The sequence below is a fragment of the Doryrhamphus excisus genome, linkage group LG1 (genome assembly GCF_037039965.1).
Source record: "Doryrhamphus excisus strain RoL-2023G ecotype Guam linkage group LG1, RoL_Dexc_Guam_v1.1, whole genome shotgun sequence".
NCBI classification, from domain to species: domain Eukaryota; kingdom Metazoa; phylum Chordata; class Actinopteri; order Syngnathiformes; family Syngnathidae; genus Doryrhamphus; species Doryrhamphus excisus.
The window spans coordinates 4,197,551-4,214,901 of record NC_136357.1 but is presented as its reverse complement, the minus strand read 5'-3'; the positions used below and the strand labels follow the sequence as shown (position 1 = coordinate 4,214,901).

At 38.5% G+C, this 17,351-nt stretch overlaps 1 protein-coding gene across 2 annotated transcripts in view; it reads left to right on the top strand.

Annotated features, from left to right (window-relative positions):
* Positions 1-17,351, top strand: part of itpr2 (inositol 1,4,5-trisphosphate receptor, type 2) — an 84,505-nt gene that overhangs the window by 26,073 nt on the left and 41,081 nt on the right. For both annotated transcript variants that reach the window (XM_058074846.2, XM_058074843.2), the window contains exons 21-36: positions 1,319-1,466; positions 1,544-1,731; positions 1,805-1,931; positions 2,026-2,083; positions 3,283-3,448; positions 3,524-3,691; positions 3,793-3,879; positions 3,982-4,107; positions 4,198-4,320; positions 5,643-5,843; positions 5,952-6,203; positions 8,920-9,045; positions 9,119-9,247; positions 13,210-13,324; positions 13,478-13,659; positions 14,522-14,664. In XM_058074846.2, the coding sequence (XP_057930829.2) occupies positions 1,319-1,466; positions 1,544-1,731; positions 1,805-1,931; positions 2,026-2,083; positions 3,283-3,448; positions 3,524-3,691; positions 3,793-3,879; positions 3,982-4,107; positions 4,198-4,320; positions 5,643-5,843; positions 5,952-6,203; positions 8,920-9,045; positions 9,119-9,247; positions 13,210-13,324; positions 13,478-13,659; positions 14,522-14,664 (2,339 nt within the window). The remainder of the gene's footprint in view (positions 1-1,318; positions 1,467-1,543; positions 1,732-1,804; positions 1,932-2,025; positions 2,084-3,282; positions 3,449-3,523; positions 3,692-3,792; positions 3,880-3,981; positions 4,108-4,197; positions 4,321-5,642; positions 5,844-5,951; positions 6,204-8,919; positions 9,046-9,118; positions 9,248-13,209; positions 13,325-13,477; positions 13,660-14,521; positions 14,665-17,351) is intronic.

Sequence of the window (17,351 nt, the reverse complement as noted above, 5' to 3'; positions counted from 1 at the left end):
ACGAAAAAAGAACCGGGGTATAATTTTCCCACTTTTGGACAGATTTAGTAGAGATACTCAACATTAAATTTACACAATCTACACTGCAAAACCGCTGCTCAAGTTCTGCAACCATTTAAGATCAATTATATAATAATCATTATTATATTATGAATTACATCTCTGTGTGGAGTTTGCATGTTCTCCCTGTGCATGCGTGGGTTTTCTCCGGGTACTCCGGTTTCCTCCCACATTCCAAAAACATGCTAGGTTAATTGGCGACTCCAAATTGTCCATAGGTATGAATGTGAGTGTGAATGGTTGTTTGTCTATATGTGCCCTGTGATTGGCTGGCGACCAGTCCAGGGTGTACATCGTCTCTCGCCCGAAGACAGCTGGGATAGGCTCCAGCACCCCTGCGAGGAAAAGCGGTAGAAAAATAAATGAATGAATGAATATTATTAATTAGCCTATTATTATTATTACTATCATTATTATTCTCTTTCTGATTATTACTAGTAGTAGTAGTAGGCTAGTATTAGCCTGCTTATTGGCTTGCTTATTAGCCTGCTTTTGCCCTATTATATGAAATTTGTCATATTTTTTTGTAAAAAAAATCTATAAAAAAATATTAAAATTATCAAATTATGTAGGGGGACTTAAGAACATATGGCTGAAGCCCCCCTAAATAATTTGATAATTTTTATATTTTTGTATTGATTTTTTTATTTAGGGGGGACTTATGAACATAGGGCTGAAGCCCCCCTAAATAATTTGATAATTTTTATATTTTTTATTGATTTTTTTATTTAGGGAGGGCTTAAGAACATAGGGCTGAAGCCCCCCTAAATAATTTGATAATTTTTATATTTTTTTATTGATTTTTTTATTTAGGGGGGGCTTAAGAACATAGGGCTGAAGCCCCCCTAAATAATTTGATAATTTTTATATTTTTTTTATTTAGGGGGGCTTAAGAACATAGGGCTGAAGACCCTCTAAATAATTTGATAATTTTTATATATTTTTTTATTGATTCTTTTTTTTTTTTTTACAAAGAAAATATGACAAATTTAGGCCAAATGGGCTTAATGATGCCACTGATTTTAGCTATTATTGAACAGACAGACTTCCTATATTGTCATTGCACAATAACGAAATCTCGTTGCCTGGCTCCTGTATAATAATAAATAATAATAATAATGTGGAGAATAAATAGATTACATCAAATATAAACAACAATGTACAGCATAAACAGTAAAGTGCACAAATAATTTAAATAATTTTGAATAAATAATAATAATAATAATAATGGTTATATTATACGCTTCTCCCTTTTCAGGTGGTGAATCTGGCTCGTAACCTGGTCTACTTTGGATTCTATAGCTTCAGTGAGCTGCTGCGACTCACACGCACTCTACTGGCCATCCTGGACATTGTTCAGCACCCGCTGACTTTCATGAACAAGCTCAACAAAAGTCCAGAAGCTGGTGAGGGGACATTTATGATGGCTGAAACATGTGTTGACATGTGAAGTCCAAATGTGTGAAGCAATGTTCTTCTCCAGGAAACAACGTCCTGCGCACAATCCACGGTGTTGGAGAAATGATGACCCAGATGGTGATGAGTCGAGGTGTGCCTCAATGCCTGCCTGACACGCCTCCGTCCCTGCGTTACGGCAAAGGTCACATGTTGCCGGATAACGAGGACGTCATGGTTATGGACACCAAGCTGAAGATCATAGAGATCCTGCAAGTATGTGCTGTCACATGAATGTGCATATAATTTTTTTTTTTATAATTTTTGCTTTTTTTTTGTTTTATTTTAGTTCATCTTAAGTGTCAGACTGGACTACAGGATCACGTATTTGTTGTCCATCTACAAGAAGGAGTTTGGAGAGAAAAGCTTATCTGAGGCCGCTGCCTCGCAAGCTGACGTGCACCTCATTGTTGCACGTGAGAATTAATTTTATAATATTTATAAGGGTTTTCATGACTTTACTTCCACACTTTAAATTCACCACTTTTTTTTTTTTTTTTTTGTCTCCAGCGTCTGAGCCAGACATTGATGAGATTGCAACTAAAGCTGAGAGTATGTTTGCTGGGAGGTAGGCTAAATGTGCATCATTGACACTTTAATCAAACATTTGGGTGTAAACAATATGCCTCAATCATTTTTTTAGTCATAAAATGTCTTTATTTTGTATACAATGTCATTTGTTGTAGACACCGGTATCTAGTGCCAGCTGAAAAATCCATCATACACAACACACACACACACACATTCTAAGAATTCCTGGCAGGACTCATGCTACTGGCTACAGGAAATTAAAAAATGAGCCATAAAAGCACTTTAATTTACACAAAATATGTGACTTACTGTCTGCACGGTGTTTGAGTGGTTCGCACGCAGGCCTCACAGCTCAGAGACCCAAGTTCAATTCCACCCTCATGTTTGCATGTTCTCCCCGTATGTGTGAGTTTTCTCCGGGTACTCCGGTTTCCTCCCACATTCCAAAACCATGCTAGGTTAATTAGCAGCTCCAAATTGTCCATAGGTATTTTTTAATGTGAGTGTGAATGGTTGTTTGTCTGTATGTGCCCTGTGATTGGCTGGCCACCAGTCCAGGGTGTACCCCGCCTCTCGCCCGAAGACAGCTGGGATAGGCTCCAGCAACCCCCCGCGACCCTCGTGAGGATAAGCGGTAGAAAATGAATGAATGAATAATAAGAAATATACAAATAAGTACCAATATGAGTTTGGAAATCTATTATTCCCATAATGGGCTGCATGGTGGTTAGCACATTATTTTTATTTTTATTGTTTTATTTTTATTTTTATTTTTATTTTTATTTTTATTTTTATTTTTATTTTTATTTTTATTTTTATTTTTATTTTTATTTTTATTTTGTAGAGTGTTTTACAGACTGTGAAACGCTTATCCCTTACATTGACATTGAATAAAAAATGCTTCTCTGAGTCTCAGTAACTCTTATATTTGTTCACTTCCTGCTTTCCTAATTTATTTTTATTTTTATTTTTATTTTTATTTTTATTTTTATTTTTATTTTTATTTTTATTTTTATTTTTATTTTTATTTTTATTTTTATTTTTATTTTTATTTTTATTTTTATTTTTATTTTTATTTTGTAGAGTGTTTTAACAGACTGTGAAACGCTTATCCCTTACATTGACATTGAATAAAAAAAATGCTTCTCTGAGTCTCAGGAAGTTGAAACAGAGTTGAAAATACCTTTTTTTGTCATTGTCGTCTAAAACTAAAACTACATCTGATCTTCATCCCAGCTCTGAATTAAGTGCAGTGGAGCTCGATGATGAGGGTGGTCGAACATTTCTCAGGGTTCTGATCCATCTCATGATGCAAGACTATCCACCGTTGGTGTCAGGCTCACTGCAGCTCATCTTCAAACACTTCAGTCAGAGAGCTGAGGTTCTGCAGGCCTTCAAGCAGGTACATAAGTTAGTTAATGAGTTAGTGTTATGGACAAAGGAGTTCTTCAGTGATGGTTCTCCTGCTGTTTTTCAGGTCCAGTTGTTGGTGTCGGAACAGGATGTCGAGAACTACAAGCAGATAAAGGCCGACCTCGATCAACTGCGTCTAACTGTTGAGAAATCAGAGCTGTGGGTGGAGAAGAACGGAGTCTACAACAACGAAGATCTTGGTGTTAGGGAGGGCAAAGAACAAAACATAGAGGTCCTTTATTATTATTTAATGTCATCCAAAATTTGGTTGAATCCTTCATTATAAATTTACTCGACTTTGGTAAACAATTTTTATTCTTGGTGTCTTGTCAGGAGACCGGACTGAGCACAGTACATGACGGAGACCATAAACCTCAGATTGACAGCAACAAAGAAAACAACTACAGCATCGTCAAAGAGGCGAGTTTCATGCTTGCCTTCGTCATTATCCTCATCGGATGTCAAGGTTGTATCTCGTAGTTGTCAGCAAAGTGTTTTTTTTTTTTTTTTCCCAATATGCAGATCCTGTTACGGCTGAGTAAGTTGTGTTACCACGGTAAAAAGATTCGTACTCAGCAGCAGAGGCTTTTAAAGAACATGGGGGCTCATACTGTGGTGCTGGACCTGCTGCAGATCCCCTTTGAGAAAGTGAGGAATAACACAAAGAACCGAGTGACTACCTGACTTTCACTGCCATCACCTCTCTTTTTTTTTTTTTGTTTAATTGTTCTTATTCAGAGTGATGAGAAGATGAATGAGATCATGACCCTGGCACACACATTTCTGCAGAACTTCTGCAGAGGGAATCATCAGAACCAATTTCTGCTTCATAAACATCTCAATCTTTTCCTCACTCCAGGGGTATGATCTTGATTGACACGAGTCGCACCTTTTACGGAACAAATATCCGTATATGAAACAGCTAAAATAATGCATAAGGCTAAAAATAACCAATTACATAAAAAAATTACAAAATTTAAAAATTCAAAAAAACAAAACAAAAAAACCTTAAACTGTATTATGGAAAGCAGGAAGTGAACAAATGTAACAGTTACTGATTGTAAAAGTACCAGACGGAGGGGTAGGATTTAATAAGCTTTGCTCCTTCCTACTCCAACAGTTACTATAATAACTATATAATATATAATAATATAATATAATGTAATTGTATGGTCATATCACCTCGTACTTCAGTACGGGACAAAAAATTACAAAATTTCAAAATAAAAAAACCACCAAAAAACCTTAAACTGTATTATGGAAAGCAGGAAGTGAACAAATGTAACAGTTACTGATTGTAAAAGTACCAGATGGGGGGGTGGGATTTAATAAGCTTTGCTCCTTCCTACTCCAACAGTTACTATAATAACTATATAATATATAGTAATGTAATATAATATAATGCATACAATGTAATTGTAAGGTCATATCACCTTGTACTTCAGTACGGGACAAAAAATTAAAAAAATTCAAAATTAAAAACAAAAAACCCTTAAACTGTATTATGGAAAGCAGGAAGTGAACAAATGTAACAGTTACTGATTGTAAAAGTACCAGATGGAGGGGTAGTTCCAACAGTTACTATAATAACTATATAATATATAGTAATATAATATAATGTAATTGTATGGTCATATCACCTCGTGCTTCAATATGGGACAAAAAAATTACAAAATAAAAAAAAAAACAAACAAACAAAAAAAACCTTAAACTGTATTATGGAAAGCAGGAAGTGAACAAATGTAACAGTTACTGATTGTAATAGTACCATTAACCATTATGTCATTGGATGATCACCTTCTACTTCGGTATGTGACAAAAATAAAATAAAATAAATAGTTAAACTATATTAGGAAAGCAGGAAGTGAACAAATGTAACAGTTACAGATTGTAAAAGTACCATTAACCATTATGTCATTGGATGATCACCTCCTACTTTGGTATGTGACAAAAATAAAATAAAAAAAAATAGTTAAACTATATTAGGAAAGCAGGAAGTGAACAAATGTAACAGTTACCAATTGTAAAAGTACCAGATCGAGGGGTAGGATTTAATAAGCTTTGCTTCTTCCTGATTATGATTATGTGATGCATTCAATTGTAACCTGATGCATGTTCAAATGAAATAAAACCATTACCATTAATATTTTTCATCTGAAACTCTACCTCTGGTTTCTCAACAGTTGCTGGAAGCCGAAACGATGCGTCATATTTTTATGAATTACTACCAGCTGTGCAATGAGATCAGCGACCGTGTTGTTCATCACTTCGTCCACTGCATTGAAACGCATGGTCGTCACGTTCTGTACTTGAAGTTCCTGCAAACAATCGTGAAAGCTGAAGGGAAGTATGTGAAGAAATGTCAGGACAAAGTCATGACGGAGGTGATTTCAATTTCTCAGTGACTTGTTATATAGCACTAATATTCATATTGGAAAATTAATAGCAGATCAAGTGCAGTCAAAGCCTGATCATTATTATGCTTTTTACAGCTGGTAAACGGAGGAGAGGATGTCCTGGTCTTCTACAATGACCGCTCCTCCTTTCCAGTCCTGCTTCAGATGATGGGCTCTGAGCGTGAGCGCACGGATGAAGACGGAGCTCTGGCTTATCACAACACGCTTGTCGAGCTTCTCGCTGCCTGCACCGAGGGCAAAAACGTCTACACTGAACTGAAATGTAACTCTCTGCTTCCGCTGGATGATATTGTCAAAGTTGTCACCGATGTCAATTGCATCCCAGAGGTAAAGGATACGTTGTTGTGTTCTACCAAACACTTTAGGATACATCACATTCAGGACTGTTTGTCTGCCTGATGTAGAACATGGATCACATTTTTTTGGTGGGGTGGGGGGTTATGCAAACAAAAAACATGAATTTTAAACTTTAAACAAAACTTTATATATACCATACATACATATATATATATATATATATATATATACAGTAAAGTCTCGTTATATCGATATCGGTTAAAACGAATTACTACTTATTACGATACTATTTTCATTTCCCGGCAAATTTCTAGTCTTTTATGATATAATTAGCTCCGTTAGTACGATACCCGGTTATTATGATAATCCGGTTACTACGATGCCCTTTTCATCTCCCGCCAGCCAATTTGGTCTGCTTATATCGATACAAAAGCAGCTTAAATCAATCTTTGCTTAAGGATTTCAATACCAAAAAAGAACACGGCGAACGGCTGCTTCCAGTCAACTTTATTTTTCACACTTCCACCACCAGAGCGCAGCGCAAAAAATTCAAAAAAAAAATTACATGCCATATCAAAGATCCGCCCACTTTTAATGCAGTTTCGGCGCAGGATCGGATATATGGATAGTCCGGTTATATCGGTATTTTTTCCGACTCCCGAGAATATCGATATAACGAGACTTTACTGTATATATGCACAGGGTCAGGCAATATGATCTGACACATTTGTAGGTTAAATAAAACGCAAATAAAGTAAACACACATACATAGGGTCAGACAAAATGATCTCACATATTAGTAAATAATTACTAAATAAAAGGCAAATAAAGTAAAGTAACAAAAAAGTGTTTTTTTCTTCGAAAAGTACATATAATGCCATTCTGTTTTAAAAATTAAATCAGTTCAGCCGGTTGATTTTCGTTTTTCAATGCAGATCCAGTAGCTCTGAGGTTGGTAACCCATAACCAGATCATGTTTCCAGCTGGTACGGGATCATGTCTACCAAGATTGAAGTACAAACGGAACGCTTGTTGTGTTGCGGTTACAGATTCTTTTGTTTTGATAAACGTTTCCGCAATAAAAGCGCGATGCTCACCGGTCCAATTCATGGCAGCAACTGAAAAAGAACCGAAAAACAATGGCATTATAAAGAAACTAAATAAAATTCAGTAAACCTCGGATATATCGGAAATTCGCTCACAACAGACCGATTTTTCTCTAATGCATTTCCAATAAAAATTCATTGCATATATCAGATTTTTTATAACGGATTTCGCCTATTTCGGACAAAATCTCCAGTCCCGTTCCATTAAATTTCATATATCGGATGGCGCTCCGATTCGCCGAATCGTGACAGGCTGCTATATGACGTCATTTGCAGCGTTGCCTGCACGATTTATATTCACGTTTATTATTCAGATTTAGGACAAATATAAAAGTGAGTGACGTCAATAATACTAGCACAGCAGTGAATGAGATCTTAACCTCACTATTGGAAATAACGTAGGCCTGACGGGCGTAACAGGGCCTAGCTTAATTAACAATTTGTTATGCTCAGAGTCCAATAAAGTTAAATTCTCATTACCTTACGTCTCTTTTCATTGCCCAGTCCAGGTACATTGGAAACATAGTCAAGGAAGTGCCTTTTTATAACGGATAAAATCCGATTTACGCATATACCGGATATAAATTCGATATATGCGTAAAACGGACATTTTCCGGTATACGCATATAACGGATTTTGCTTATATCGGACAAAACCAGTGGGAACAATTGAATCCGATATATCCGAGGTTTACTGTAGCATTATATGTACTTTTCGAAATCAAAAACATTTTTTTGTTACTTTACTTTATTTGCCTTTTATTTAACCTACAAATGTGTCAGATCATTTTGTCTGACCCTGTGTGTGTGTCTGTGTGTATATGTATGTATGTGTATGTATATATATATATATATATATATTAGGGATCAACCGATATGTTTTTTGCGGGGCCGATACCGATTTTTTTCCATCAGCCTTAGCCGATGGCCGATTTTGCTTGGGCCGATATTTGTGACCGATACTGCTTTTGTGCCCTCAATTTACATGAAAATTGAAATGTAAACACTGAACACAGTAGGATTCAGCTTTCTTAAACACATTTAAACGGCATTATCAACTTTTAAAAGGAATAAATATTCAACCTTGTGCAAAACATTTCGGCCCGATATATCGGCCGGCTGATGTATCGGTCGATCTTTAATACATATATGTGTGTGTGTGTGTGTGTGTGTATATATATATATATATATATATATATATATATATACACATATATACACACACAAACGGTGATTCCGATTTAGTTCCCTTGTTTGGTAGTTAAGTATTGACCTGACCTTATTCTAGAGCCGGATTTATTTCTTTAAAAAACTCCCCACCCACTCTTACCCTAGCCAAATTCTGACATTTTTTTATCTGGTGATTGTATCTTGTACCTGGAAGTGATATGAGAATATATTTTAATTCTAAAATTCTGTGTTATTTTCATAATTTGGCTCCAACTTTATATCCTGTGGAAGACAAAAGTAGAATACCTTTCATTAAAGCTGGAGTTACATCCCGATGTACGTGTTATCACACCGAAAATTTGTAGTCAGAGGCGTGCAAGGTGGCATGTTAGGTTCACTTCATGGAAGCTACAACAAAGCAAATACTGTGTATCTTTTAAGTGACAATTCCGTGTTTATTCTTCCCAACAGGTGAAAACCGCATACGTGAACTTTGTCAATCACTGCTATGTGGACACAGAGGTGGAAATGAAAGAGATCTACACCTCCAATCACATCTGGAAACTCTTCGACAACATCCTGGTTGATATGTCCAGAGTAAGCCTCAAATTTAACGGTCACGATTCCTGTACAGGATGCTCAGTAAAAACTATATTCTTTGTGTATCTAGGTGTGTAACACCACCACAGATCGAAACCATGCTGATTTGGCCCTGGAGAAGTATGTGACGGAGACGGTGATGGCCATCATTACGGGATTTTTTAGTTCTCCATTTTCTGTCAACCACTCCAACCTTCAGGTATATCATTAATTATGGGCTTGCTCAGTAATGCAAGCCCCATAGTCTATGGGGCTTGCATTACTGAGCAAGCCCATATTGTTATTCCTTGTGATGTTTAGCTATTATTATATCTTAATCTTCCCAATTTTGCGCGCGTAATGCGGCCAAAACCGTAAGAAGGACCCCCCCACACATGTTACACCGCCGGAATCGTGACGCTCGGGACTACAGCGGTATTTATTTTTTGGAACGTTTTGTGTAACTATGGCGACGCTATAAACCAAAACAATTTACGGCTCATTTTTTAGATAAACTTCTCAACTCTCTCTGTGGCTAAATGCTAATTGCTAGCATGTTAGCATTTAAGCCAATTTATGCCTAAAGGCAAATACACGCATGGCAGGATGTGGGGAAGTTATAGGACAACCTTGGCACTTTCTAAACTTGAGGCCCTCTTGCTAGGTGCTAGCATGATGACTGTTAGCTTGTTAGCATTTAAGCTAATTTACTCATGTCTAAAGGCAAATACACACGTGGCATGATGTGGGGACACTATGGGACTGCCCCAAACTTTTCGGGACCTGAGGCTGTCTTGCTAGGTGCTAGCTTGGTAGCCGTTAGAATGTTAGCATTTAAGCTAATTTACTAATGTCTAAAGGCAAATGGACACATGGCATGATGTAGTATGTGACGGAGACGGTGATGGCCATCATTACGGGATTTTTTTAGTTCACCATTTTCTGTCAACCTCTCCAACCTACGGCTCATTTTTTAGATAAACTTCTCAACTCTCTCTGTGGCTAAATGCTAATTGCTAGCATGTTAGCATTTAAGCTAATTTATGTCTAAAGGCAAATACACGCATGGCATGATGTGGGGAAGTTATAGGACAACCTTGGCACTTTCTAAACTTGAGGCCCTCTTGCTAGGTGCTAGCATGATGACTGTTAGCTTGTTAGCATTTAAGCTAATTTACTCATGTCTAAAGGCAAATACACACGTGGCATGATGTGGGGACACGATGGGACTGCCCCAAACTTTTTGGGACCTGAGGCTGTCTTGCTAGGTGCTAGCTTGGTAGCCGTTAGAATGTTAGCATTTAAGCTAATTTACTAATGTCTAAAGGCAAATGGACACATGGCATGATGTAGTATGTGACGGAGACGGTGATGGCCATCATTACGGGATTTTTTAGTTCACCATTTTCTGTCAACCTCTCCAACCTACGGCTCATTTTTTAGATAAACTTCTCAACTCTCTCTGTGGCTAAATGCTAATTGCTAGCATGTTAGCATTTAAGCTAATTTATGTCTAAAGGCAAATACACGCATGGCATGATGTGGGGAAGTTATAGGACAACCTTGGCACTTTCTAAACTTGAGGCCCTCTTGCTAGGTGCTAGCATGATGACTGTTAGCTTGTTAGCATTTAAGCTAATTTACTCATGTCTAAAGGCAAATACACACGTGGCATGATGTGGGGACACTATGGGACTGCCCCAAACTTTTCGGGACCTGAGGCTGTCTTGCTAGGTGCTAGCTTGGTAGCCGTTAGAATGTTAGCATTTAAGCTAATTTACTAATGTCTAAAGGCAAATGGACACATGGCATGATGTAGTATGTGACGGAGACGGTGATGGCCATCATTACGGGATTTTTTAGTTCACCATTTTCTGTCAACCTCTCCAACCTACGGCTCATTTTTTAGATAAACTTCTCAACTCTCTCTGTGGCTAAATGCTAATTGCTAGCATGTTAGCATTTAAGCTAATTTATGTCTAAAGGCAAATACACGCATGGCATTATGTGGGGAAGTTATAGGACAACCTTGGCACTTTCTAAACTTGAGGCCCTCTTGCTAGGTGCTAGCATGATGACTGTTAGCTTGTTAGCATTTAAGCTAATTTACTCATGTCTAAAGGCAAATACACACGTGGCATGATGTGGGGACACTATGGGACTGCCCCAAACTTTTCGGGACCTGAGGCTGTCTTGCTAGGTGCTAGCTTGGTAGCCGTTAGAATGTTAGCATTTAAGCTAATTTACTAATGTCTAAAGGCAAATGGACACATGGCATGATGTAGTATGTGACGGAGACGGTGATGGCCATCATTACGGGATTTTTTAGTTCACCATTTTCTGTCAACCTCTCCAACCTACGGCTCATTTTTTAGATAAACTTCTCAACTCTCTCTGTGGCTAAATGCTAATTGCTAGCATGTTAGCATTTAAGCTAATTTATGTCTAAAGGCAAATACACGCATGGCAGGATGTGGGGAAGTTATAGGACAACCTTGGCACTTTCTAAACTTGAGGCCCTCTTGCTAGGTGCTAGCATGATGACTGTTAGCTTGTTAGCATTTAAGCTAATTTACTCATGTCTAAAGGCAAATACACACGTGGCATGATGTGGGGACACTATGGGACTGCCCCAAACTTTTCGGGACCTGAGGCTGTCTTGCTAGGTGCTAGCTTGGTAGCCGTTAGAATGTTAGCATTTAAGCTAATTTACTAATGTCTAAAGGCAAATGGACACATGGCATGATGTAGTATGTGACGCAGACGGTGATGGCCATCATTACGGGATTTTTTAGTTCACCATTTTCTGTCAACCTCTCCAACCTACGGCTCATTTTTTAGATAAACTTCTCAACTCTCTCTGTGGCTAAATGCTAATTGCTAGCATGTTAGCATTTAAGCTAATTTATGTCTAAAGGCAAATACACGCATGGCAGGATGTGGGGAAGTTATAGGACAACCTTGGCACTTTCTAAACTTGAGGCCCTCTTGCTAGGTGCTAGCATGATGACTGTTAGCTTGTTAGCATTTAAGCTAATTTACTCATGTCTAAAGGCAAATACACACGTGGCATGATGTGGGGACACTATGGGACTGCCCCAAACTTTTCGGGACCTGAGGCTGTCTTGCTAGGCGCTAGCTTGGTAGCCGTTAGAATGTTAGCATTTAAGCTAATTTACTAATGTCTAAAGGCAAATGGACACATGGCATGATGTAGTATGTGACGGAGACGGTGATGGCCATCATTACGGGATTTTTTAGTTCACCATTTTCTGTCAACCTCTCCAACCTACGGCTCATTTTTTAGATAAACTTCTCAACTCTCTCTGTGGCTAAATGCTAATTGCTAGCATGTTAGCATTTAAGCTAATTTATGTCTAAAGGCAAATACACGCATGGCAGGATGTGGGGAAGTTATAGGACAACCTTGGCACTTTCTAAACTTGAGGTCCTCTTGCTAGGTGCTAGCATGATGACTGTTAGCTTGTTAGCATTTAAGCTAATTTACTCATGTCTAAAGGCAAATACACACGTGGCATGATGTGGGGACACTATGGGACTGCCCCAAACTTTTCGGGACCTGAGGCTGTCTTGCTAGGTGCTAGCTTCGTAGCCGTTAGAATGTTAGCATTTAAGCTAATTTACTAATGTCTAAAGGCAAATGGACACATGGCATGATGTGGGGACACGATGGGACTGCCCCAAACTTTTCGGGACCTGAGGCTGTCTTGCTAGGTGCTAGCTTGGTAGCCGTTAGAATGTTAGCATTTAAGCTAATTTACTAATGTCTAAAGGCAAATGGACACATGGCATGATGTGGGGACACGATGGGACTGCATCAACCTTTTCGGCACTTGAGGCGTTCTTGCTAGGTGCTAGCATGGTAGCCGTTTGCACACCGGGCCCGAGGTTCACAGCACAGGTGGCAAGCCCATCAAAATTTCCGCGGAAATTTTCTAGTTACATGTTGATACTTGTCAATTTGAATTAAAACAATTTACCAACACACACATTTTGTTCAATGTATAATTCTCAAACAGTATCATGTATTTGAAGGCTGACTCTTTCAACGATTGTTCTTAGTTAAGTTGCTCTGTTTTAAAGCCGTTCCATATGGTATTTTGGTAGATATTTTGTGTATTTGTTCACTGACTGAGGTTCCATGTCTTCACTTGGCCACAGACGAACCAATCTATCTTCATTAAGCTGCTCCAGTCGGCTTTCAGGCTCTACAACTGCACATGGGTCACTCAGAAAGCAAATATTGAGAACTGCATCAAAACTCTTGCTGATGTCGGTAAGTGACACTACTCTGTTATTTAGTTTATTGATTATACAAATATTTTTTATTTACACAGTATATTTTTTTTTTGTATCATTATTACTGTGTGGCTCAGTTCAACTGACCACTCATCGCCGCTAACTTACTTCTCCCACCGATTCTCCTCAGCGAAAGCACGGGCAATTGCTATCCCAGTTGACCTGGATAGTCAGGTCAACACTCTGTCTCTGAAGGCTCATAGCAACATGGTTCAACGAGCAGCAAAGGATTGGAGGATCTCCGCCCGCACCCGGCCCCGCAAGGAGAACCTGGGTGGCCCTGACTACAAGACCATAATTGAGAAGTTGCAGGTACCGCATAAAGCTACAGAATGTGTATTAAATGCCTGATAGGTCATAAAATTTAAACATGTGAGGCAAAATTAGGTTAATGAGCATATCAACCATCAGAAAAAAAAAATGTTTTAATGTTAATGTTTTTATTTCATTTGAACATGCATCAAATTACAATTGAGTGCATCACATAATCAGTTCCCAGTTCCACATGTCCAAAAGGAGTAGGAAGAAGCAAAGCTTATTAAATCCTACCCCTCCATCTGGTACTTTTACAATCAGTAACTGTTACATTTGTTCACTTCCTGCTTTCCATAATACAGTTTAAGGTTTTTTTTAATTTTTAAATTTTGTAATTTTTTTGTCCCGTACTGAAGTACGAGGTGATATGACCATACAATTACATTATATACATTATATTATATTACATTACTATATATTATATAGTTATTATGGTAACTGTTGGAGTAGGAAGAAGCAAAGTTACATTTGTTCACTTCCTGCTTTAATTTTTAATTTTTAATTTTTAATTTTTAATTTTTAATTTTTAATTTTTAATTTTTAATTTTTAATTTTTAATTTTTAATTTTTAATTTTTAATTTTTAATTTTTAATTTTTAATTTTTAATTTTTAATTTTTAATTTTTAATTTTTAATTTTTAATTTTTAATTTTTAATGACTAAATGAAGTAAAATACAAATACAGGAGCTTATTAAATCCTACCCCTACTTTTACAATCAGTAACTGTTACATTTGTTCACTTCCTGCTTTCCTAATATAGTTTTTCCTCACTAAGGTTGCAGGGGTATGCTGGAGCCTATCCTACCCTGGATTGGTCGCCAGACAACCATTCACACTAATCTGTGTATCTGTGTGCAGGGGGTTGTGTCCCATCTTGAGGAACAATTCAGTCCGAAGGTTCAGGCAGAGTTTTCGGTGTTGGTCGATGTCCTCCACAGCCCTGAGCTGCTGTTTCCAGAGGCTGCTCGCCTACGGTGTGAGAGTGGAGCTTTCATGTCAAAGTAAGTTGCTAACAATGTGTAGTTAATGTATAATTTCATTCGTATAATGGTTTGGGCACCAGGGCTTTACAGATTAAAATATTAATGTAAACGTTCATGAGCTTCATAGTTTTATCAGGCAGATCACAGAAGGGACGCGACATAATATAATGGCTCCTGGCAGGGCCCTCCATCTGCAATTTACAAATTGCAATTTAAAAGTACCTACATACCTACAACTATATGAAAATATTTACAAAAAGGATGAGTGGTGAGATTTATCATTTGTAATAATATAATTTGGCCATTGCTTTACATTTGAATCAATGTGAGATTTTTCATTTTAAGATGAATGTGAGTGTGAATGGTTGTTTGTCTATATGTGCCCTGTGATTGGCTGGCGACCAGTCCAGGGTGTACTCCGCCTCTCGCCTGAAGACAACTGGGATAGGCTCCAGCACCCTCTGCGACTCTTAGAACGTGGAGGTAGAAATACATGTTCGATTTGTTCAATCCACACACATGTGCTGTGTTGCTATACGTACCAAAGTGGGGGCAGCTTGAGAAAAAATGTAATTGCTCAGTTGTTGGACTCATTGATGGACTTAACTCAGTATTGATTTTATAATTGCTTTACAGCGACTACCCTTTATTGCTTGCAACGCTTTGGTAGTTAATGCTAAGAGTCCACTGGGCCGGTGCCAGTTCACGCCAATGCAATTGCTATGGCGCCTAGTGTCGCTAATAAGGTGCCTAGTGGCGTGCAGTGGCTTAAAACTGGCTCATGGTGGCGGCAAAAATTTAGTTTGGTGGCAAGAAAATGTCAAAATGTTTCCACCGAGTGGAACCAAATGTCACAAACAATCCTCCTATTGGAATCCACTGGAATGTAATGGCGCGAGCCAAGTTGCGCCAATGATGCTTGTGGTATGCAGTGGCTCAAACTGGCTCATGGTGGCGGCAAAAATTTAGTTTGGCGACAAGAAAATTTCAAAATGTTTAAAATCTTCATGTCCACCAAGTGGAACCAAATGTCACAAATAATCATCCTATTGGAAATAATGCTCAGAGTCCACTGGGCTGGCGCCAGTTGGTGCCAGTTCGCACCAATGCAATTTGCTATGGCGCCTAGTGTCGCCAATAAGGTGCCTAGTGGCGTGCAGTGGCTCAAACTGGCTCATGCTGACCCGTAACGGTGACAAGAAAATTTCAAAATGTTTAAAATCTTTGTGTCCACCAAGTGGAACCAAATGTCACAAACAATCCTCCTATTGGAATCCACTGGAATGTAATGGCACGAGCCAAGTTGCGCCAATGATGCTTGTGGCGTGCAGTGCCTCAAACTGGCTCATGATGGCGGCAAAAATTGAGTTTGGCGGCAAGAAAATGTCAAAATGTTTAAAATCTTTGTGTTCACCAAGTGGAACCAAATGTCACAAATAATCCTCCTATTGGAATCCACTGGAATGTAATGGCGCGAGCCAAGTTGCGCCAATGATGCTTGTGGTATGCAGTGGCTCAAACTGGCTCATGGTGGCGGCAAAAATTTTGTTTGGCGACAAGAAAATTTCAAAATGTTTAAAATCTTCATGTCCACCAAGTGGAACCAAATGTCACAAATAATCCTCCTATTGGAATCCACTGGAATGTAATGGCACGAGTCAAATTGCGCCAATGATGCTTGTGGTGTGCAGTGCCTCAAACTGGCTCATGGTGGCGGCAAAGATTGAGTTTGGCGACAAGAAAATTTCAAAATGTTTAAAATCTTCTTGTCCACCAAGTGGAACCAAATGTCACAAATAATCCTCCTATTGGAATCCACTGGAATGTAATGGCACGAGTCAAATTGCGCCAATGATGCTTGTGGTGTGCAGTGCCTCAAACTGGCTCATGGTGGCGGCAAAGATTGAGTTTGGTGACAAGAAAATTTCAAAATGTTTAAAATCTTTGTGTCCACCAAGTGGAACCAAATGTCACAAACAATCCTCCTACTGGAATCCACTGGAATGTAATGGCACGAGTCAAATTGCGCCAATGATGCTTGTGGTGTGCAGTGCCTCAAACTGGCTCATGGTGGCGGCAAAGATTGAGTTTGGCGACAAGAAAATTTCAAAATGTTTAAAATCTTCTTGTCCACCAAGTGGAACCAAATGTCACAAATAATCCTCCTATTGGAATCCACTGGAATGTAATGGCACGAGCCAAGTTGCGCCAATGATGCTTGTGGCGTGCAGTGCCTCAAACTGGCTCATGATGGCGGCAAAAATTGAGTTTGGCGGCAAGAAAATGTCAAAATGTTTAAAATCTTCGTGTTCACCAAGTGGAACCAAATGTCACAAATAATCCTCCTATTGGAATCCACTGGAATGTAATGGCACGAGCCAAGTTGCGCCAATGATGCTTGTGGCGTGCAGTGCCTCAAACTGGCTCATGATGGCGGCAAAAATTGAGTTTGGCGGCAAGAAAATTTCAAAATGTTTAAAATCTTCATGTCCACCAAGTGGAACCAAATGTCACAAACAATCCTCCTATTGGAATCCACTGGAATGTAATGGCACGAGCCAAGTTGCGCCAATGATGCTTGTGGCGTGCAGTGCCTCAAACTGGCTCATGGTGGCGGCAAAGATTGAGTTTGGTGACAAGAAAATTTCAAAATGTTTAAAATCTTTGTGTCCACCAAGTGGAACCAAATGTCACAAACAATCCTC